The following is a 23,033-nucleotide window of genomic DNA, read 5'->3' on the forward strand; positions in this document are numbered from 1 at the left end:
GCTAAGAGTCTAGAGTTAGAATATTGAAAGGTCACGGTTGGGTGATAACTAGAGTCGGTGACTCGATTACTGACATGATCTAGAGTTACATCAAGAGTTGCCATCAGACTAGAGGACTAGTTGCAAAGTAAAGGTGACACTTATAGAGTGAGAATAGTATACCTTGTGTGTATCAGTATGGAATAAAGTACAACTCTACTACCTAGAGAAGGTCGAAACTATGAATTGATGATTTATAGAGCTATGATATGATAAAAGAGTCATTAACTTGACATGGTTCTGGCAAGGTGGTAGATGTAGTACCTTTGTTGCAGCAAGTTAGGATATAGTCCTATCTTTTCAGAATGGATCGAAGGTTATTACTGATAATGATGACTTATGGAATAGTGTCCCAGATGGGACTGTAGAGTGTGGTAGATAGTAGTTGGCTCGGGTATCCTGGAGAGGATACAAGTTCCATTATAGGAATCATATATAATCAGATCACGATGGATGTAAATCCTTTGAATTGGATGACGGGTTTGGGTGCCCGAAATCTTAAGTTTTGGAATTGAGTAAACATGGAAAATAATAATAATAATAATAATAATAATAATAAAATTACTGCAAAATTAGTTCTCGAGGTAGTAAGGGTATTATGTAAGCTAAAGGATAAGAATAGAGATCATACAATAAAAGTATGACTGTAATTTGCTGAGTTCCTTTCTAATTTCAAATTATTCAAAACAATAGTATAATCTAATTATAATAGTGTTAAGAGTAATAAATTAGTGAAGATAAATCACAGAAGGCCAATGGATAAAGAAAGTGCAGAATGAAAGTCTGGACAATTGATTGCAGATGCAATATAATCTAAATGCTAGTGGAAGTACTAGATAGAGTGGTCAAAGGACCAAATCTGAGTAGCACAGACATATGATAACGCGATAGAAACTCTGAAAGATATAGTTAGCAAGTACAGCTATTATGTTAGGAAGAAGAATGGAACCAGGGATAGAATAGTCAAGTTCTATTTTGGGTAAGACAAAGGAAATAAATGAAAGGACAACCTAAAGAGCGCATAATAAAAGGAACAAAGTTAAGATATAGGATAGGCTAAGTGTTATTCTTGGCAAGGAGAATGACAAGGATGGAAAACCCAAAATGGGACCACATTAGTGAGAAAAGTGATGGAGGTATGGAATACAATAATAATGAGTAAATGTTAGAAGGTGTGCGATGATATTGCGGACTACCTAAATAGGTAGAGAAAGAGAAGTTAGTAAGCAGTAAGTTGAATAAAAGTCAGTCTAAGGGATCAAATAGGTATGATGAGAGGAAAAGAATGATAGATAATGACACATAGATTTTAGGTTAGACTTTTGAGATAGTGAGAAGGTAGTTAGAGGTTCGTTATGAATGTCAAGCAAACATTTTTAGTGTGATCAACAGAATCACTTTGTAGTGAAGCAATAACGACAGGACAATAGTAGGGGTAGAACGAAAAGTGACAAGTCTGGATGGTTATAAATCACTAGAAAGTTCAAGGATCAAATTAATGACCCTAGATAAGGGTGGAATTAGTGTTGGAAGAATTTATTAGTGAGAGAAATCTTTCAGGAATCAACAAAAGTTAAGGGCACAATAAAAACAATGATAGATATGAATCATAGGTCGAGTATAAGTAAAGTTAATAAATTATAAAATATTATGTCAAGAAGGAAAATGGTACGGTAAAGGGTTCATGCAGATGATACCTTATGGGTAGAGCATAATTGTGCTAGGAGATGATGAAATTTGGAGAGAAAGACCAAGAAACTTAGGTGAAACGTTATAATATGACAATCGGGTGTAGTTGAATATAAGAGGATATTTTCTTTCTTTTCAAGTTTAGCTTGTGCTTTTGGTTCTAGAAGGTTATATAAGGAACAGAAACTGAGTCAAGGAGACCTAGTTATTGAGAGTTTGGTAGGCACAAATTCATACATAATTTCCTGATATGAGAATGACAGTAAGTGCATACCTAGTATTAAGTATGAAAGGACGAACAGAGTAATGACAGGAGTTAAATTGAGTTAGCTACTAAGGCTTGCAACTGTTTTAAACTATGAGCTGGAGGAAATACTAATTGTGGATGAGTTTCAATAGATGAAATTATTGCTAATGGGTAATTTGAGGTTGAAGTTTAGAAAGCTATGGGCAGTATATGTGATTATATTAAGGAGAATAAACACGTGAAGTATCTTATTTAGAATTAAGGCATGACACACATTTCCCACAGCCGTGTTAGTTCAGATGGAACTTATAGTTTCTGGAGCTCCTATCCATCAAGGATGAGCAATTTCCTACTAAGGCTGGTAGGGAATGATAATGTTCTGATAGTTAAGTTGGGAAAGGGGTTACAAAAATGAATTTTCTATGGTTAATTATAAGTGTTACAAAAGGTGAAGAATGTATTGGTAGGAGAAAATCGTAAGGTTAGAATCCCCGAAGTAATGGAACTAGTAATCAAGATAAGACTAAGAAATAAAAAGAAAGTTAAAGTTGATGATGGGATAGACATCTTTGAAGGAAAAGGTGTAAGGATGAGATAGGACTAAAATTAAGGAATAAGTACAGCAGGTTGAAAAGATACCAACAATACCAAAAATAAGAAAAGGGAAGTGGATAAGATGCAAAGGATAGGAAGAGAGCTCGATAGAGTCAGTTATAATGATGAGGATAAGGAGTGTCTAACCACTATCCCTGTGTTAACACTACCTATGAGCGGTGAAGGATACACCGTGTAATGTGACGCCTCCAGAGTTGGCCTAGGGTGTGTTTTGATGCGGAATGGAAAAGTAGTGGCTTATGCTTCAAGGCAGCTGAAGAGGCATGAGCAGAACTATCCCACCCATGATTTGAAAATGGCGGTTGTAGTCTTTGCACTAAAAATCTGGAGACACTACCTGTATGGTGAAGTGTGCGAGATATACACCAACCATAAGAGTTTGAAGTACATCTTCCAACAAAGGGATTTAAACTTGAGACAGAGGAGATGGATGGAGCTTCTGGAAGACTATGATTGCACCATCCAGTACCACCCTGGGAAGGCCAATGTAGTAGCAGATGCTTTAAGCAGAAAATCTTCTGGCAGTTTGGCCCACATTTCAGCAGAGAAGAGACTGTTGATTCAGGAAGTACATGAGTTGATGGATCAAGGTTTAATCCTAGATCTTTCAGATGAGGGGGTCTTCTTGGCTCATTTTTCAGTGAGGCCAGACTTGCGAGATAGAGTTAGAGTTTCCCAACGCAGAGACCAACAATTAATGAAGATCATAGAAAGAGTACAGCAAGGTGAAGGTGGTGAGTTTGGATTTACCAATGATGGCGCCCTAGTGCAAGGTTCTAGGATATGTGTGCCCAATGTGGACAACCTCAGGAATGAAATCATGCGAGAGGCACACTATACACTGTACAATGTCCACCTAGGTTCCACCAAAATGTACCATGATGTGAAAGATAGTTACTGGTGGATGGCATGAAGAGAGACATAGCAGACTTTGTGTCCAAGTGCTTGACTTGTCAGAAGGTGAAGTTTGAACATCAGAGACCGTCAGGGAAGCTGCAAGAGCTCCCTATCCCAGAATGGAAGTGGGAAATGATTACTATGGATTTTGTGACTGGGTTACCTCGTACCACGCGAGGATATGATTCGATATGGGTAATTGTAGACCGCCTAACCAAATCAGCTCACTTCTTGTCAGAAGACTACATACTGCGGGCACAGTATGCCCGGCTCTACATTCGAGAAATAGTCAGATTGCATGGAGTTCCTGCTTCCATAATATCTGACAGAGGGCCCCAGTTCACTTCTCGATTTTGGAGAAAGTTACAGGAGGCACTTGGCACACTGTTGAACTTCAGTACGGCTTTCCACCCTCAGACAGACGGACAGTCCGAAAGGACAATCCAAACACTGGAAGACATGCTTCGCATGAGTGTTTTGGATTTTGGAGGTCAATGGGATGAGCAGCTAGCTTTGGTGGAGTTTGCCTACAACAACAAGCATTATTCCAAAGATAGGGATGGCACCCTATGAGGCACTATATGGAAGGAAGTGTAGGTCTCCTCTGTGTTGGACGGAAATGGGGGAAGCGAAGGTGCATGATGTAGACCTAGTGCAGTACACTTCAGAGGTAGTTCCTTTAATCAGGGAACGACTGAAAACAGCTTTCAGTAGGCAAAAGAGTTATGCAGACCCCAGACGGAGGGATGTGGAGTTTGCAGTGGGCGACTATGTATTCCTGAAGGTTTCTCCAATGAAGGGAGTCATGATATTTGGAAAGAAGGGCAAGTTGGCACCTCGGTATATTGGACCTTTTGAGGTTACTGATAGAGTTGGAGCAGTTGCCTACCGGTTGGAGCTACCACCCAACCTTTCTCACGTTCATCCCGTGTTTCACATCTCCATGTTCAGAAAATACATTCCAGATTCTTCTCATATACTACAACCAGATGTAATAGAGCTAAAAGAGAACTTGACATTTGAGGAGCAACCTGTAGCCATAGTGGACTACCGAGTGAGACAGCTAACATCAAAACAGATCCCTATGGTTAAGGTTTTGTGGAGGAGTTAGTCAGTGGAAGAGTGCACCTAGGAGTCAGAACGGGACATGCGTAGCAAGTACCCTTATCTATTCAATGTGTAATCATGTACTTTATTCTGCCTTGTGTAAAATTCGAGGACGAATTTTTTTTAAGGGGGGAAGAATATAACACCCCTGATTTTTTATATATTATTATTGGGCTTCGTGTAGGTATCTTCAATTCGCGGAAATTCGACAGTTGTTTGGATCTGTGAATTTCCGTCCAAACAGACCAGCGACCGGAAAAGTCTCCGAATTGGATCGAGGTTTTGGCTACCCCACCATTGTCAGGCATCCCGAGCGCGTTCCCGAAGTCGGAATCGACAAAGGTAAACCCGAACCTTGCTTTTTCATAATTTTCTAGTGCTTAAATAGGATTAAAAATCCATAAAATATTCGTGGTAGCTTAGAAAATTATGATTCTTTTTGCAATAGCTTAGTAATATTGCTAAGGACCGCGGGGCAAAATTTTAGAATTTTTAGAGCTGATTTGGGCAATTTTTGCAAATATGGTCAATTATAAGGACTAAATTGAAATTTTACATATTGTGATGGATGATTGATTTGATGGGCCCAGGAGAGGCTGTGTGATGGGATTGAGTTGTGGACATATGAATTGTGAATATAGAAGTGTGTTTTGAGCCCTTTTGCAGGTTGGGTAGGTCCTAGGTATAGGAGACTCACGATTTTCACACGACTTAGGACGTATTTGGTCTTTTCTTTATTTGTATTGAGTCAAATTTATTAAATGATTGTAATAAAATTGTCAGTGAGCCGATGACCTTCTTCCTCCGCTACCACCTCGGTGATCACCACAAGTCCGTGAGTAAAATATTAATTTTAATTGTAATTTCGATATTATTATATGTTCACTGCCCATGCATCACTTATATGCATATATTTATGTAGTTAAACTCTAGGCACGATTTATGATGCATTGATAATCATAAAGTGCCATGATGTTGTTGTGGTAATTTGGAGCAGCAGCGTATGCGTTGGCGTGCGTGTGATGTGGTGTGGACTATGGATAGGACGGGTAGTCACGGCTTGAGTTCTTCGCTGAGACCCGATCCTTCGAGGGGTAGTCACGGCTTGAGTTCTTCGCTAGGACCCTCGATTTGGTTTATTAAGCGAAAGTCCGGCTTGAGTTCTTCGCTGGCACCAGGTTGGATTTAAGAGAGCTATATAGGGGATCAGCTCCCATATGTTATGATTGATGCTATAGGGTGCGTGAGTGCTCCAAATTACCTTTTTGATGTTATGATGTGAAAATGTTGTTGATGTTGCATTTCACTCTACAGGGTGCATTAGTTTTAGATAGTTATAGTGATTATGGTTAAAATTGATATTTTACTCTCTGAGTCGAACGCTCACTCCTGTTCAATATTTTTTCAGGCCACAGGAGGATATTTTTAAGGTTAACCTGCTTTCTCCCTCGCAGGTCGATTATTAATGTTTGTATAAACTTGTTAAATTTTAGAATTTCCGCATGTATTAGAAATATTTATTTGATTAGGGTCTGTAAACTAAATTATTATTTTGGACCTGTAAACTTAATATGCTATGCATGTTTGATGGATTGGATGAGGGAGCTGAGCTCCCATTTATTTTTATGATGTTATGAGTATGTGGAGGGTGAGCTGAGCTCCCCAATTGATGATATAACGTGTTTACAGGTCGGGTGAGTAAAAAAAAAAACTCCCCGTTGAAAGGTCCATTTTATGGCCGGACTCTGTCCGGTTAATTTCTTGATATTGGGCCCAAATGGGCCTTTGAGTTGGGTTAATGAACAGTTAGGCTTACTACGGGCCTCGAGGGCTTTAGGCTGGCCCAGGTCCTAGTGCCGGTCCGGCCCATAGGTTGGGTCGTGACAGTTCGGTTTCGTTTGTGGGATAAACTGAACGAGGATGTGTATATAGGAAATTTGAACTTTGGACGCTAATATTATTGGCGTCCCAGGCACCAGCACTCTCTCTGAAGGATTCAAATTCACTGGGCGGGGCATATTGAATAACGTGAGCTCTGCACGCCATTGTTAATGGCGTCCCACTGTCTGCACGCCATTTATGATGGCATCCTGTGACCAGCAACAGCAGACGTGACTCCAGCTTTGGACGCTTTTTTGAATAGCGTCCCATCTCTGGACACTGGTTCTGTATCCGGATGATGGTTTGAATGGCGTCCCATCTCACCATCTTTCCACCTTACCATCTTTTACTCCGTTTCCGTAATTTCTATAATCAAAACCCTCTGTTAATAAATTTTATACATACACTACCCTAGTACGGTAAATTCCCCAACAGAAAAGGCCAAGCAATATTGAATTCCATGAAAAACAGAAAAAGGACTTTTAATGTATTTTATTTTAATAATTAATATTATATATTAAATAAAATTTATTAATCTTATTATTATCATTAATTAATATATAACATTTTAATTTCTTAATATTTAAGATAACATGTTAATGATAGTAAAAATAAATTTTAATGCATTATATCTAACCTATAACCAATATAACTCAAATAAAAACAATGAAAATTGGGTTAGATTAACACAAGTTCAATGGTTTTATCGATTTCTTGTACATCCCTAATGTTTAGAATCTGGGCTTATTATTACAAAGATGCAAGCTACACTTTTTTGTTCATATAATATATTATTCGTGTTGATTTACCTAAAAGGGTTAATTAGAATGGGAATCAAGAACTCCCAGAATTTCAATTTTAATTCAAGCTATTTTAAATTTAATGGTTTCGATTTTTGTTTAAATTTAAAAAAAATATATTAAAATGAAAAAAAGCAATCCATCACGAAAACATGGAGTTTGATTCCAATCTGATTCATTTACGATTTGAGTCAAAAATAGATTTGACCGTTTCTAATTCTAAATCTGCCCTTAGCTGAGTCTAGTATAATACATTAATACTTCCCAACTCATAAATTATAAAATAAATATTACTAGCTAAATGAATAATTACTAAAAAATCTGTGGGAGCAATTATGAGAAGAGGAAGCTGTGGAGATATGATTAACAGAAATGGTTTAATTCCGAATCCTTTTCAGTTGACATATGATCATGGGAGGATTTGGGAAGCCGAATGCATGTGTGAGGAGACAGGCTTCTACTATAGACCTGAACCTGATAATGTTCTTTTTCTTTGTCATTTGCTTCTAAAGAAGGACAAGTATTGAATGCGACATACATATTAAATTTTAGCCAGAGAAATTTTATTAACTGTATAATTAGCAAAGGGCTAGAGGAAATTGAAGCCCAGGTTTCTTGTCCAAAGCCTAACATATGCCAGAAGTTCCCTTTCCTTGAAAAAGCTGTTGTTCACATCACATCCTGTTCTGCTAAAGCGTGGAAGAGGACATATGTGCAAGCAAAGCAGAACGCCGAAAGCATGTCCCACTCCAGTTTTGGGCTTCTGCCATTTGTCGCACCCTAGACCAAAACTTTTTGCGAATAAAGAGCAGAGAAACAACTTGAAATTGACACCTCCCCCATTATCCCAAATTCTTTCTTCTTTTGCTATTTAGTCATATAAAGAAAGATTTAACGCAAAGCAAACTCTTCCAGGTATAGAAAAAATTCATCTCATTTCTATTTTATTGAACTGTTTGGGATTTGCTTATCGATCTAGTTTTGCTTAGATCTTGGCCATGGAAGATATTAAAATAAAAGAATAGGGCAAAAGACAATACAATTTTCTCTTTCTGGTTTAGCCAAAGCAGAGCAGAGAGCAGCCACAGAGAAACTTGAAAAAAAAAAAAAGAAAGATCATTTCTTTAGAAATCTAATCTCATTGAAAGCAAAAATTTCACAAACAGTTGAAATTACTTGCAGAAAAAACATATATTATAGCATATAACTAAAACCTCACATTCTTCTTCTTCACCAATTTTCATTCATTACAGTATCATTTTAGCTCACCTTAAAACCAAATAAAAACCCCACAAAGCCATAACCCTATACTTGTCCGGCAAACCTCAAATGGCATCACGATAAGCCTCAAGAGCTTCACCAGTCAACCTGCAAATCCTCCAATCTGTCAAAACCTTCGCACCCATCTCTTCATAAAACTTAATAGCATTTACATTCCAATCCAGCACCGTCCACTCCACTCTCCCATATCCCATTTTCACGGCCTGAGCAGCCACCGCCGATAGCAGCATCTTCCCCATTCCTTTCCTTCTGTAACACTCCCTCACGAACAGATCCTCCACGTACAAGCCTGGCTTCGCTAGGAACGTCGAATAGTTAGGGAAGAAGAGGACGAACCCAGCTACCACTACGTCATTAGTTCCACTCTTGAATAATTCGGCTTCTGGGTCGATGACAGGAAGGTCGAGCTGGATGATACGCTCAATGGGTGTGAACTTTGGGAAGGCGATTTTGGGAAGAGGGTTGGGGGAAACCTCCAGGAGGAAGACGGTAAATGATTGGAAAGGCGGGTTGTTGAAGAGGGTGGCGGAGAGGGAGGATTCGGTGGCGATGCAGTGATGAGCGAGGCGCTCGAAGACAGCCATTTGGTGGATCATTTTGTGAATGCAAGGGACATCGGCGGGGGTTGCGAGGCGGATCCTGGAGAAGAGAGGGTGGCCAACTGGGACGGAGTCAGAGTCAGGGAGGCCGGTGGGAGCCTCCGGGGCAGGGGATGGAGGAGGCGGGGGAGCAGCTGCTGCCATTTTGCTGGATGATGCGAACAATGGGGAGTTTCTAGACCTGTAATGTAAAGGATTTGGCCAGTGGGTGGAGTTTTATAGTTGTTGTGGTGGGGTGGGCTGTAGAAGATTGTAAGGTTAATTTGTCCACATAAATTAATAGTATTTTTCCCCATCTCTTTTTATTCTTCTGTGCTATAATAAATAAATGCACAACTTATCAACAACTATAGTTGTTTTTTTTATTTATTTTTTCTATTAAAGAATAATTTTGAGAGCTGTAAAATCTTGAATAAATTATAAAAAAGAAATTAATAAAAAGAATTAAATAATTCAACTAATTATTATTTTTTTTGTTTCATTTCAATAAATTTTAAAATTTTTTTATAAAAATTAAAAAAATATTGAATAATATATTTTTGTAAAAAAAATATTAATGATTATAAAAATATCATCATAATATCATTGAAATATAAAAAATATTGAAGAAGAAAATACTTTAGAAATAATATTCCTTTGGTCTATAACAGATAATTTAGATTTTTTTTTATCACACTTTATTTACTATTTTAAATTTTATTTTTTTTCAATTTTAATACATTTTCTTTTTAAACACCTTTCCAAGAATCAAGACACTTTATTCAAATATTTATTTTTTTTATAAAATTAATGTTTTCTAATTATTTCTTTAATTGTTGTAAAAAACATTAAAAAGTTATTGAAATGTAATAAACAAAGGTAAAATTAAAAAAATAATAATTAATTTTTTTTTAATTAGTAAATAAAATGAAAAAAAAAATTTAAATCATTTATTACAATGAAAACACTTCAATTTAAAAGGAGTCAATTGTTCAAAGGCCAAATCCACACTTTTCTTCATACATGCCATGGATGACATCAATTCATTTTTGATTTATGTTTGATTCCAAAACATTTATCTGCCAACCTGAAATGATTGACCATCAAGAACATCTACAACAAAATTGGAGCAATTAGATAACCTAACTAGGACCCACAAGAGAAACGAGAAAAGGTTTGACAACTCAACTTGTAATGCAATTTTCCCATAGAAAAAGACAAGCATGTAATGAAGCTTCTCCAGAACAGCTTCTTTCTACTGCCACTGGTAATGCAATTTATTGCAGTGCAATTCTATTCAAAAGAAAATATTATGGAATGATCTAGAGTAGACTGGACAAAACACAAAGGGTTTTCAACTATCATTGCATTCAAATAATTGGAGAATGCCTGCCTACAAAAGGATCAGTTTAACTCTAGCCTACACCTGTGTGGAATGCTCGAGTTTATACATGATTTGGTAGGCCTCTTTGGCCCCCAAAATCCAATCCCCCGTTTCCATATGATACAGATTCCAGCCTGAATACGACAAATCTTCAGGCAGGTGTATTCACATAGTGTCCTGTTTTTCTCCTATGCCGGCTAAAGTCTGATACAAACCTGAAAGAGAGGCCACAGTCTTCAACCTTGCACTTGTATGGCTTCTCTCCAGTATGCACCCGTATATGCTCAGTTCTAGCCCATGCCCACTTGAATGACATGGAGCAACCCTTCCATGGGCACTTGAGGGGTCTATCACCTTCGTGAACACGTTGATGAATTATTGCATATTTGTGGGTGCTAAATTTCTTCCTACACCCTTCATATGGGCACTGGTTGCGTTTGTGCAACTGTAGCTCTGCCTTTGTCTTAAAACTCATGGTGCAGCCTTCCAGGTCACACTTGTGAGATCTCTTCATGATTTCTTTCTTTTTTGTGCAAGGAACTGAAATATCAGAAGGTTTTCTGGCCTTCTTTCTTGGTGGATTATCCTGAGTTGATTTTCTAATATTCATCTCATTACTACATGTTGCATCTTTCCCAGCCCTCGGCCTCAATCCTTCACATGGGCTTTTAATAAAGCCATTGCAATTTAATTTATTGTCTGTTAACTGATCAACTTCATTTTTTCTTTTTCTGCTCTTCCCAGCAGTTGATCCAGGATCTACCACAGTGGATTTGTTGCTTTCCAGTTCATATGATGAACAAACTTCTTGGCCCTTGAGCATATTTTCAATGGTGCAGAATTCTTCATCAGTTCCAGAACATTTTTTAAATGGTTCTGGATTAGGTTGATATATCTGTGTAACTTGGCTAGAAAGAGGTTCCTCCTCATTACTCGCAATTATAGTCTTACGTATTTCGGGCGCTTCATCATCTCTAGTCACCCCATCATCTAAGTGAATTTCCTGCTGCACTTCAGTGTCTAAATTAACATCATTATTATCTTCAGCAGTACATTTCTCTCTAGGAGCTTCAGAATATTCTTCCACTGCAACAGGAACAAATGGATCTTGCATTTGAGTAGGGGGATTTGGGACTAGTTCTTCCACCTTGCTTCTGTTAGCAATTGGAACTTTTAATAGCATTTCAGAATCAGAACTTGAGATAGTGCACAAGTCTTCTTTAGCTGTGCTCCCTCCAATAACTTCAGGAAATCCTTCCACTGAAGCTGTAGTAGGCTGTTCTACTTCCATTTGTGTTACAGAACACAAGATATGTTCTGCCTTCCTTTCATTTGTGGTCTGAATTGCCTGCAGCACTCCATTCTCTGAAGTCGCACCATTGCAAAATTTGACTGCTGCACAGGGCTCCCTGGAAATTTCAGAACATTCATCCACAGAGACATGATTTGGGTGATTTACCAATCTAACATTACTCAGAATGAGTTCCTCCCCATTAATTCCACCAGTAAATTGAACTTCATGCTGCAGTTTATCTTCTGAAAAACAGGTCTCTTGTGAAAATTCAGCCTTTTCTTCCAACGAGGAAGCAAGCTGATTTATTGATGTGTCATCAAATAAAATGCTCTGGCTACCTTTACCTTTGCCAGTTTGAAGATCTACTTGCACTTCATTGCCCAAAGTGACGCAATCACTAATCTCATTATTCATGCAAGATTTCTCTACAACTACATTCTCCATTTGTCCCACAGGTGTACAAGCATGTAAACTTGCTGGAGCAGCAAGACCAGTAATCTCATTTGCCAAAACATCTCTACTAGCCAGGACTTTGTGCTGTCCTTCAGAAACCATATTACAAGTCTCATTCCTGAGGTTGAACTTTTCCATTATTTGACACTCTCCTTGCATCCCAGATCTTTCATCAGCTGCAATGACACATGGACTAGAGCATTCAATGGCATTAGAATCCTCAACCTGACAGGTTCCTGCAGTGACCCTTTCTTTGCGCTGCATCCCCAAACTACCACAGGCTGCTACATTGCATAAAATCTCATAGCCATTTGATTCTTCCAAAGTTTGATTCTCAACTTCCCCCACATGCTCAACAGCTACATTAGCAGTTAGAAGGGAGCCTGCAACATGTAGAGGTGCAGAATTCAAGCTCATATCACCAGTTGCTTCAAGCACCTTCACTTCATGCAGCATTCCAGACATTCCAAGGCGAGAGAAATCAAATCCTGCAGAATCACTTCCACTTGTCTCAACATTAGAAGGACTAATCTTGGATGTTTTTCCATAATGCTTCACATGATCTTGACAATCAGAAACTGAAACTTCTTCCATCACATGATTTCTGGGGCAGCCTTGACCCCAACTTGCAGAACAATCTATTTTAACCTTGTACTTCCTTCTTGTATATTGAATGAGTTTTTCCCCCTTTTCAATATTGGCTCTACCTGACCTTCCCCCCAATGCACAATCTTTGTTTGTTTCAACAGTGTCACATGGCTTACAGTGAGCGTGCGAATTTAACTTGGTTCTTGACCTTGATCTTCTGGATTGCCATTTGATATTTAAGAAATCTGAACTGGAACTTTCATCAGAAAATACTCCCCGCAATGCTAAAGCATGCTGTACTTTACTAGATGGACTTTCATCAGAAAATAGCCCCCCCAATGCTAAAGCATGCTGAACTTTACTAGATGGAGCGTTCTTTCTAACCTTTACACAGCACTGTAAGTTGATCCCCATTCTTGAAGTCCAATCTTCTCCACATTCATCATGGTCTTCATCATCAATTGCGAGACATATCAAGTTCAGATCTTCCTGGGATGCATTTTCTAGTGCAACCTCATTGTAATTGAAAGGAGTGCCAATATCCTCTGAAATGGCGGTAGCATGTGCCTTTATTTTCTGAGAGTCTACAGGAATTTAAAAAGAAATCATAAGAATAATTGCTTAACTTGCAAAATGGATTCACAATGAAGAAAAGAAAAAATTGTCATATATGTACCATGCACAATGCATATGCATAAAGTTAAAATCTCAATTTACTGAAAAATAGGACAGACATTCAAAACCATCTCACCTGAATGGCAAATTATAAGCATGTTTGCTCCACCTTTAGACTGCAACAATTCCTCAATTTGGACAGCATGCTCCAGGCAGAAAATCCGAGGTCTCAGAAATTTACTAGAATTATTCCACCCTCTGGGCATTGGCAGATCCGTCAGAGGAAGAAAAAGGTCAGGCACAGGATGGAGATCATCTGCAGAAGCATGCATAAAGCACACATTGACTCACTTTAGCACCTGAAGAGACTCAATAGAGCAAAGGGTAAATTGGCCCCAATAAATCATTTCACTTGCTTTCACTCAGACCCATAATTATTTCTTTATCTTCCCATTCTTCATGAATATGAAATATGTTTACCATATTAAAAATTTACAGCCATTGCATGCCACAAATATTACACAATTCCTTATAAAATCTGGATCATCTAGTGCATCTCTATGGATTACAACATGGAAAATAAACAGGGCTCTCCAATTTTTATTTGCATACTTTTTTTCGATGCAGTAGAGTATCTAGCTCAATGATGCAAACCAAAGGAGAAAGTGAACCAGAAAGGGAAGAAACATAGAACAGAAGAATTTAGGGAAGGAAGGGATGAACACACAGAAGAATTTAGACTTCATTTATGTTAACCATACCAAATTACAGAGACTGTTCCCCTTTTTATACAAATCATCCCACCAATCAATATTAGACATGTATCAATACCTCCCCTACGCTTCCTTGCCCTCAAGGACCATTAGCTCTGATACCAATTGATGCAAACCAAGAGAAATTGAACCAAGAAAGGGGAGAACACAGAAGATTGAGAAAGAGAATGACATCAGAAAAAGAGAGACTGAAATTCTTATTCATATCACACACTACAATTTTATCAAGAATCTTTATAAATGTCATCTATGTAACTGATATATTCTGATTTCTGATACAACTGACTCCTAACAACTCTAACTAATCCAGCTCTTTCCCTTTTATTCTTTTTATTGTATCACACAATTAGCTGAAATAGAATCATAAATCAGAAATAGAACTAGCATCATTAAAAATTGCACATAAAGGCCACTCAGATTAGCACAAAATATATCCCATCCAATTGAAATTTATGGTCAAATGCAACATGAAATGAAAAAGATTATGAAAACAACTAGCATTAGTTGCAGTAGGAGGTAGGAGCCTCCACATTAGAATATCAGGAACTCTTTCAGGCCCTTGAAACATTTTTGTAACCTAAAGATAACACAGGGACCAACTAAAGATAACATTAGAAAAGCACAGGGACCAACCAAAGATAACACAGAAGCAACAGACAAGTATGATAACCTAATACCTGGAACAGAGCACTTGATAGAGCCACCACAGGCTACAGAGGAATGACAATTTTCAGATTTTTCAACCCTTGATCTTTCTTGAACCAAAGGATGATCCACTGGAAGAAGTTCTATTGATGCCCTCTCAGATGGTTGCACCACACACATAAATGGAAAACCAAGTATCCCACAAGCCACACATGCCAATGTTCCTGAATCAACTTGAAAATCACATGATAAATCATCATCTTCCACATATAAATCATTGAGAGATTCCATATACAAACTCATCTCCTTAAACAGATCATTCCCAGTAGTGCCACTTTTATCTTCAGAATGAGCATGCAAAACATTTTCTTCTGATGTGGTAGCAATAGTAATAGGCAACTGAGACTCTTTACTTGCACACGGCAACAAATCAGGGTTCCATATTACCACATTGTAAGCGGAATCTTTCCCAAGAAGAACAGATAAAATACCGTTTTCTTTCAATATATCTTCTATAAAAGCCTTCTTCACTGACAACTCTCTTTCTTCTTTCAGACGGTCTCTAAGACGAGAACTCCGTGCACCTGGTAGCAGTGATCTAGGTACCCTGGAATAAATTAAGAGATGAGAAATACTAAATGGCTTGCACCGCTTTGAAAACTCTGTGGATGCAATTAGCAAAGAAACATGATCCAATAACTTACTTAGCTTGACATAAAAGTTATTTTATGGCAACTTCCAGCCATAGTTATTAAAGGCGGGGCCTCAGGCTCCAGGCTCACCAGGCTCCAGTCCTAGCACCTCTACAGGAGAAAGGCGGGCAACATTCACCAGATCCTTGCCTTATACGCCTTGGCGTGAGCCTTGTTCCAGGCGCAAGGCTAGAAAGGCGCGCCTTTTTTATTTCCACATTCGGCGAATACTTCCATTGACAAAAAGCACTATTACGTAATACGAAATTTATCGATCTAGAAGTTTTCGAAATTAGTATCGTTGGTAATAACTAGTCACCAAAATCTCATCAAACTAACATACTCAGGATTACAAACCTCCCATACTTTGATTTTCAACACTACCACTCATCATCTTTTTCAAAAAAAAAAAAAAAAAGTTGATACTCCTTTAGTTCTTAAAGATGAGGGAAATGATGAAGATTTTGATTTTGAAGAAAAACATTAAGAGAATGAAGGTGTAGAAAAAGATGAAGAAAATATAGTTATTTTATAATTTCTTAACTTTAGTTATGAAACATTAAAAGACTATTAAATTTTAATATATTATTATTTGAATGCTTATTAGTTATTATTAATTTTAGTCTTATGTTATTTCAAGTTTGATGGAATATTCATATTTATTTTACTTTGATTTTTTTTTTTTTTTTTACCCCTCACCTCCCTCAGGCGTGTGCCTTCGCCTCGCGCCTAGGCTCTAGGACCCCTTGGTGCCTTAGCGCGCCTTGCGCCTTTAATAACTATGCTTCCAGCACAATGCAACAAAAAGTTATTTACTTGAAATGATAAAAGCATTCAATTCAAAGTAAACTATAAGCCAAATGAATAATTAATTATGAGATGAATTAAAAAAAATGATCTATCGTAGATCTTGAAATTCTTTAGTGACCAAAACAACAAAGTATTACCGAAAAACTATGACAATCATGCTTCAATTTTACATAAATGATACATAATAGAACATGTAAGATGCTTATCATATTTTGTGATCCTGATAAGCTTCTTTCTTATACACCGTTAGAAAAAGCAGAAAAGTCAAACAATCCAGCTCAATTTCCACATAAATATGCATCTCAACTATGTTCCATAGGCAAAAAGCTTCCATTTCATTAAAATAAGATGAGAATATCATGATCGTAAAGGAATAAGTTTCATAAGCTAAGCATAGAGGGTTGATTGCGGTAAATAATCTGCAGACCTGGAAACAAAAGACATAGTCAACAGGTATAGCAGCTGCTGATGGGAAAGCATGGGAAGATAATTCATGGCAGCTCTGCGTACTGCAGCTTCCCTGGCTACTTTAAGCCATTGTGGAGTTCCAAAATTAGCCGCTTCCCCACAGTTAAAACCTATTATAATTATGAAAGGGGAAAAAAAGAATGTGATGAAGAGAGGAGGAAGACAAGGGTTTAGAAAATTTGCATAATAGCAGATAACCTTGAGATGACAGATTGATAAACCAACCAAAAATAAATTCCAGAAGCATAGCAAAAATGATACCAATAACACTTAATCACAGGCATCATTTGCAGAAGAAAGAATAAATTTTACAAAGGAATATCACTGTAAGAGTATATACATACATGAGCTATGATGGAAGAACCTTGTACTTGTTTATTTACTTTGTTGATAAGTGTAGAAGTAAATTAGTCTTACAAGATCTATTGCGATTCCTTTTGAAATAACATAATGGTTCTCGCATCATCCCAATGGAAAAATATCTCCAAAGTTCTTAGGATGAAGTCACCCAGTCTTCCTAATTATATAGTATACTAGCTTAGTATTTCCCAAATGCAAAAATTTTAAAACTTATTCCTTTGAAAGCTAGTGACAATTTTCTTTTTTTTATCTTTTTAGGTTTAAGGTCAGTAGAACTTTTCAGATCATTTTCTATCACTCTTTGAATAACTTATAAGTGAAAGGAGTCACTAGCATTCTTTGCGACTGCTTATTGCAACTAGATCAACTTCTAATCTATCTAATCTAAGTAAATTTCCAGAGACTGCAACACACCAATGTAAGTATCCTAAGAAGAATAGAGAATCTTTAACAATGTGTTCTCCAATGTGATAGTGCATTTAAAATTGACTTATTGACTACAAGCAGAGAAGATAGGTGCCCACTCATGAACAAATGGAATCCACTGCTGCTTACATAAATGGATCAATCACATCCTGGAAACACATTTGATCTAAACTTTGTTGTATTTCCATATAACACATCAGGCTTTATTGGACACGTATTTTCTCCTCATGGCAAATGCCAAATGCTATGTTTTTGACACAGTAAGAGCATTGTGCTGAGCTCAGGTGCCAATGCCTCATAGTAAATGACATGCTTTCATAAAATTTGTAAATGTTTGAGCAAACGGTGAAGAATTACCATGGCTGAATCCTACATGATAAGCACGTGGAAAAGTCACAACAAAGTCACCAGGATTCTGTATTAACCTAAAGGAAAACCAGAAAAAAAATGAACATAATTTCAACATAATCAGCTGAAAATACCAAGTTCAATCCTCAGTATCACACAAAATCAAAATTTACAAGTATAAACCCTTACATTTATATTTAAAAAACTAATAACAAAATGGAAGTTACCAAAAAAAAAGTTTAATTGTGGTTTATTTTGACATCTAAATAGCCAAAGATTTTTTTTCATCATTTTAGTGCCACGAGGTTTCATATATTGTCACTTTAGTGCTATTTTAACTGATAGTATTCAGTTACGATTAAATAGTATCCTAGGGCATAAAAAATACTCATTAGATGAAAAAAAATGCTAAATTAATGATCTTTGTAAGCCCATAAAAGAAATACAATTTTCCATATTTTTATTTTTTATCCATAATATAATTTTATTCTAAAACATAAAAGTTAATTTAACACTCAACTGATGTAATGTGGCCATTCATACAGAGCATAGCTATGATTTTAACACATCAGCAAAAAAAGGTGCTGAAGTGACAATGAATCAAAACCTCAGTCCTAAAATGATTTAAAAAAATAAGCATAAAAAATCTGCTGCTTAAATGTCATTGTGGTAACCTCATGGTAATTTTAAAATTTTTCCACTTAGTAAAATTTTTAGAAGAACAGAAGCGATCAAAGCTCCAAGAGAAAATAAAAGAACAAGAAAGGAAGGGGAAAAACCACAACCTACCTACAACAAGGAATGCTGGATGAAACTACCACCTCAGGTGACAAAAGGGTTGTCTTCTCACCCAACAATGTCAGAGCACCTGGAAACAAAACAAACTGCAGTATTGAAAATTGTATGGAATTAAAAATGTTCAACAAATTTCAGATTCTAACAAACTACTTCATTAGAAGGAAGGCGATAAAGAATATCCAAACTATCATAATTTACAAACCAAGAACTTGGAAAACTTTGTGCAGTAGATACAAACAAAATAAGGTCATTTAACTCTCAAACATTATGCCAGTGCAAGGAAAATTTATTTATACAAGAATGTTCTCCAACAAGATTTAGGTCTCTTGATACAGTCAATTTAGCTTTGGCTAGGAACATATTTGCAGACCAAAATTTAGTCACTGTTAACTACTCTGAGGCCATGGAGTTAAGTATCACAATCTGGGGTAATCATTAGAAGGTATGCAGATAAATAAGCCACCCACTATACAACTAGGTAACAAAAGGGTGAAATTTGACAGATTAGGAAGCTGCTAGGATTAAAAATCCACTACTAGCAAATAAATAAATAAATAAAATAGCATCGATAGGAAGATGGAATTGTTGAACATAATGCATCTGAAAAGCTACATTATTCTAAGAGTTTCAAATAAAAGTAACAGTTCTTGAGCAGGGTTTTAGCTATAAAAAGACCAAGAACGAAAAGGTTAAACCCTTCATCAAAGAGGAATTACATGGAAAATTTCAAGCAATAAGCAAGCAATTTAACATATAAACATGCCAGCTAAACAGTGAAATACCTAAGCGATCAATACTGCCACCATAAGCCTCAGTACAGATAACTTCCTCAAATGCAAATGCATAATCTCCGGGGACAGCATACCAAGTCTTTGGAGAGCCAGTATGCAGAAAATTCATGCTGTGAAGCTCATGATCTTCAACATGCCAAGCAAACCAACTGAACAGCATACCAATATAAACCATAGGGGAAGTAACACCTGGGATATCGTCTGGCATGAATCGCGTAATTGACCCAGGTGAGCGTGCAATTACTTGCAGATTCCAAGGGCTGTTAGAAAGCTTCCAACCTGCAGTACCTTCCATATCACTGGTAGCATTAACACTTTTTCGCTTAGAAGATCTCAAATTATCCTCCAAAATGGAGGTTGAAGAAGTAATAGATGATGTGGGTATTGGTCCTGAGGATGTACTTGGGTCATTCGTAAAAGCAGCACCCTTAATTTCATCATTACATGAATTATTTACATTATCCATTTCATTTTTCTTGCAATCAGAACTTTCTGTACTCCTTCTTCTATACGACTTATATGATGCCCTCTTCCTTCTTCGTCTATGAAAATACCGAAACTGACCCTCTGGCTCTCCAAAACCCGACCCAGGCACGTCATTTGCATATTCCACATGGATAGGCTTCTCTGAAGCTGCTTTCCAGAACAATGCTTCTATAACCAATGGATTAACCTCCTTAATCATACCCAACAAACTCCTTGCAAAAGCCTTGGATTTAGACTCAAATTGTTCCAATGTGTAAATCTCCCCACTTTGCCATACTTGCTTATGAACACCCAATTGGGGGCTCTCCTTAACCATCCCTTTTGTTCTCTTCATACCCTGTCCCAACTCCTGATGCCTGGTCGTAAATACAGCTCTAACCTCCCCTTCATTAGTACAATCCGCTAAACCCGTTTTCAATGAGGAAGAAGCATTTGACAAATCCACACCATCACCCAATTCCGGACATTTGGAAAGGGATTTATTCAAGTTATAAAAAACGTACCTTTTGGAAGGTTTAGGCAAGGGAGGTATAATCTTACATATACCAAAGGCACTAGCTTCCTTCTCAATTTTCGATATATAAGCAATTGGGTCTGCAAATTCAGTATCAGTAGGCCGGAACTCGGGGGCCAAGGGCAAATCTTTAAGCCATTTGGGTATTTCCACATTACCCATTTCAACAAAGATTCAGATTAACAATACCCACTTGACAGAACAAATATATAACAAAAACATGAAGCTCAATTATACAGCATTTCCCTATCATTGAAGCTGCAAAGAAGAGCTCATCTAAACCCTAGATTCAAGATTTTCTATAGGTGAAACTGTAAAATGGGTTTTTGCTTCTATAGTGATTGAATTTTGAAGATACCCCAGCTTCAAGAAATTGACAAAATAGAGTGCATGTAAAGGTAAAATTTAAAAGATGAAAATAAAATGAACCTGTTGAACTCCAAGAGACTGTTTTGAATTTCCCTTCTTCAAAGAAACCAAATAAGAAGAGAGGGAGAGCGAAGGGGGGAGAGAATTAGGGTGTTTGTCTAGGTTTTAAGTGACATTTCTTATCCAGCGTATGATAGTAATGCATACTGGGGATAAATTATCATGTACCTCGAGGACATAGCGCACGGGTGTTTCTAGGCCGCGAGTTTCGGTGCAGGGTTTTTAAGCCCGAAACTCAGAGCTTCGTAGTTCGTTGTGCAACAACAGCGCACTTTAGCAGTGAGCGCTGATAAAATAATGAGATGAGAGGATTATCTGGGGTGAGTATAGCCAAATTATCAATGAATTTAAGCATGGACACAGAACACCGCATTTTTAATGAACGACCAACCCTTTAGGAGATATTAGCATTAATGGAAAAGAGGCATCACAGATGGGGTCCAAGGTCCAAGCATAACAGGAAAGGCACCTAAGCCCAAACCAAGATAACAACTAGTAATGCACCCATAACCCAACAAAAGCCCAAGTTCAAACTAAAGAAATCCTAGATGTAGGTGCTGCTGATCAAGGATCCTATCCGGCTAACCTGATGAGGAGGGTATCAAGAATCTTACGCGTTGCCACCGACTTTTGCTGCATCAAGGATAGAGGCAACTAGCTTGAGATGAGTTTCGCTGAAAGATTTGCACATTCAGGAGGTCCTTATCTCACTGCCGCACAGCCAAGTCAAAACCCCAAGAGCTCAATCGATCTGGCGGGGCAGAGCCCTTCAAGTACATGCAAAAACCACAATAAAATAAAAATTAGGTACAGTGAGGGGAGTGTGTAACACCCCAAGTCGTCTAGGAGGAAGCTCCCCTGCCCAGAAGGGGTAGGGAAGCCGCAGAACTCAGGCAAGAAGAGAAGACTAACTCTAGATGAAAAAAAAAAAAAAATCTCTCTGGACAACTATCAATCACCAGCCTTTTGTTTAATCCTTAATTGTGCAGGGGATAAATTAAATACGAAAAATAAGAAAAAATAAAAAATAAATTTAATTTTTTATATTATTTAAACAAATTATTAAAATAAGAGTGTAATATATTTTTTCTTTTAAAAAATAAGAAAAATAACTATTATACTCTATTTTTTTTATTACATTGTATAACCGGTGATGGAGCCATTAAAGGCACAAGAGGGAATGAGTCCCCATAAGATTTTGAAAAAAAATTAAGGGTATAATGGTCTTTTGAACAAAAGTAAATCCAAATTACCTTAAGACCCCCGATTTTTAAAAAATATATATATTTAAGTTTTATTATTATTATTATTATTATTATTATTATTTTGAGAAATTTAGCAACTCATGTCCCAATTTTATAACATTTTACTAATACAATTAAAATATTATATATACTTTAATTTCTAACATTTTGCTTAAATAAAATTTTATTCCTTTAATTTTTAAAAAAATTAATTTTTAATTTTAAGAAAAATAAAAGATAAGACTAAAATGTTATTTTATTTAAAAAAGATACAATTAAAAGTTATTTGACTTAAATAGTAAGGGTTAAAATATAGCAAAAGGATTAAATTTTACATATTTTAAATTTAATAATAATTTAATTCAATTCTTAAAAATAAAGTATACAAATATAAGTTTCACTAATTATTAGTAGGCTTAACCCAACTCATTTATCTTTAGTAAGCAATACTCAACTCACTTATTTTTAGTAAACGATCTGTTTAGGGTTTTAATTAAGAAATTTTAAAAAAAATTCAAAAAAAAAATTCAAAAAAAAAATAAAGATTTCTCATTCTAACATGTCACATATTTTGAGAGTCATTATTCTAGCAAATATATTATTCTCTTTAATAATCTAACTTAATGAGTTTGTAAAAAATTTATAAATTTTGGATATGTAATTTTATGCAAAATTTTCTCTAATTTTTTAATTTTTTAATATTAAAGTTTAAGTAATCAAAAGAAATAAATACAGAAAGAGAGAAAGAGAGAGAAGAAAAATAATTAATAAAAAATATGTA

At 36.6% G+C, this 23,033-nt stretch overlaps 2 protein-coding genes across 2 annotated transcripts; both read right to left on the reverse strand.

Moving 5' to 3' along the window:
• Positions 1–8,394: 8,394 nt before the first annotated feature.
• On the reverse strand, positions 8,395–9,366 carry LOC110648910 (GCN5-related N-acetyltransferase 8). The gene has a single exon (XM_058151610.1). It carries the CDS (start codon positions 9,297–9,299, stop codon positions 8,601–8,603), a length of 699 nt encoding a protein of 232 aa, XP_058007593.1. The 5' UTR covers positions 9,300–9,366; the 3' UTR covers positions 8,395–8,600.
• A 1,107-nt stretch (positions 9,367–10,473) lies between these two features.
• LOC110648913 (lysine-specific demethylase ELF6) lies at positions 10,474–21,855 on the reverse strand. Its single transcript, XM_021803290.2, has 7 exons — positions 19,571–21,855; positions 18,780–18,858; positions 18,000–18,067; positions 16,816–16,966; positions 14,919–15,493; positions 13,605–13,784; positions 10,474–13,437 (listed from the first exon to the last, which is right to left on the reverse strand). The coding sequence occupies exons 1-7, from the start codon at positions 20,739–20,741 to the stop codon at positions 10,670–10,672; spliced, it is 4,992 nt and encodes a 1,663-aa protein (XP_021658982.2). The 5' UTR covers positions 20,742–21,855; the 3' UTR covers positions 10,474–10,669.
• Between the last annotated feature and the right edge of the window lie 1,178 nt (positions 21,856–23,033).

This window comes from Hevea brasiliensis, chromosome 8, assembly GCF_030052815.1.
Source record: "Hevea brasiliensis isolate MT/VB/25A 57/8 chromosome 8, ASM3005281v1, whole genome shotgun sequence".
NCBI classification, from domain to species: Eukaryota; Viridiplantae; Streptophyta; class Magnoliopsida; order Malpighiales; family Euphorbiaceae; genus Hevea; species Hevea brasiliensis.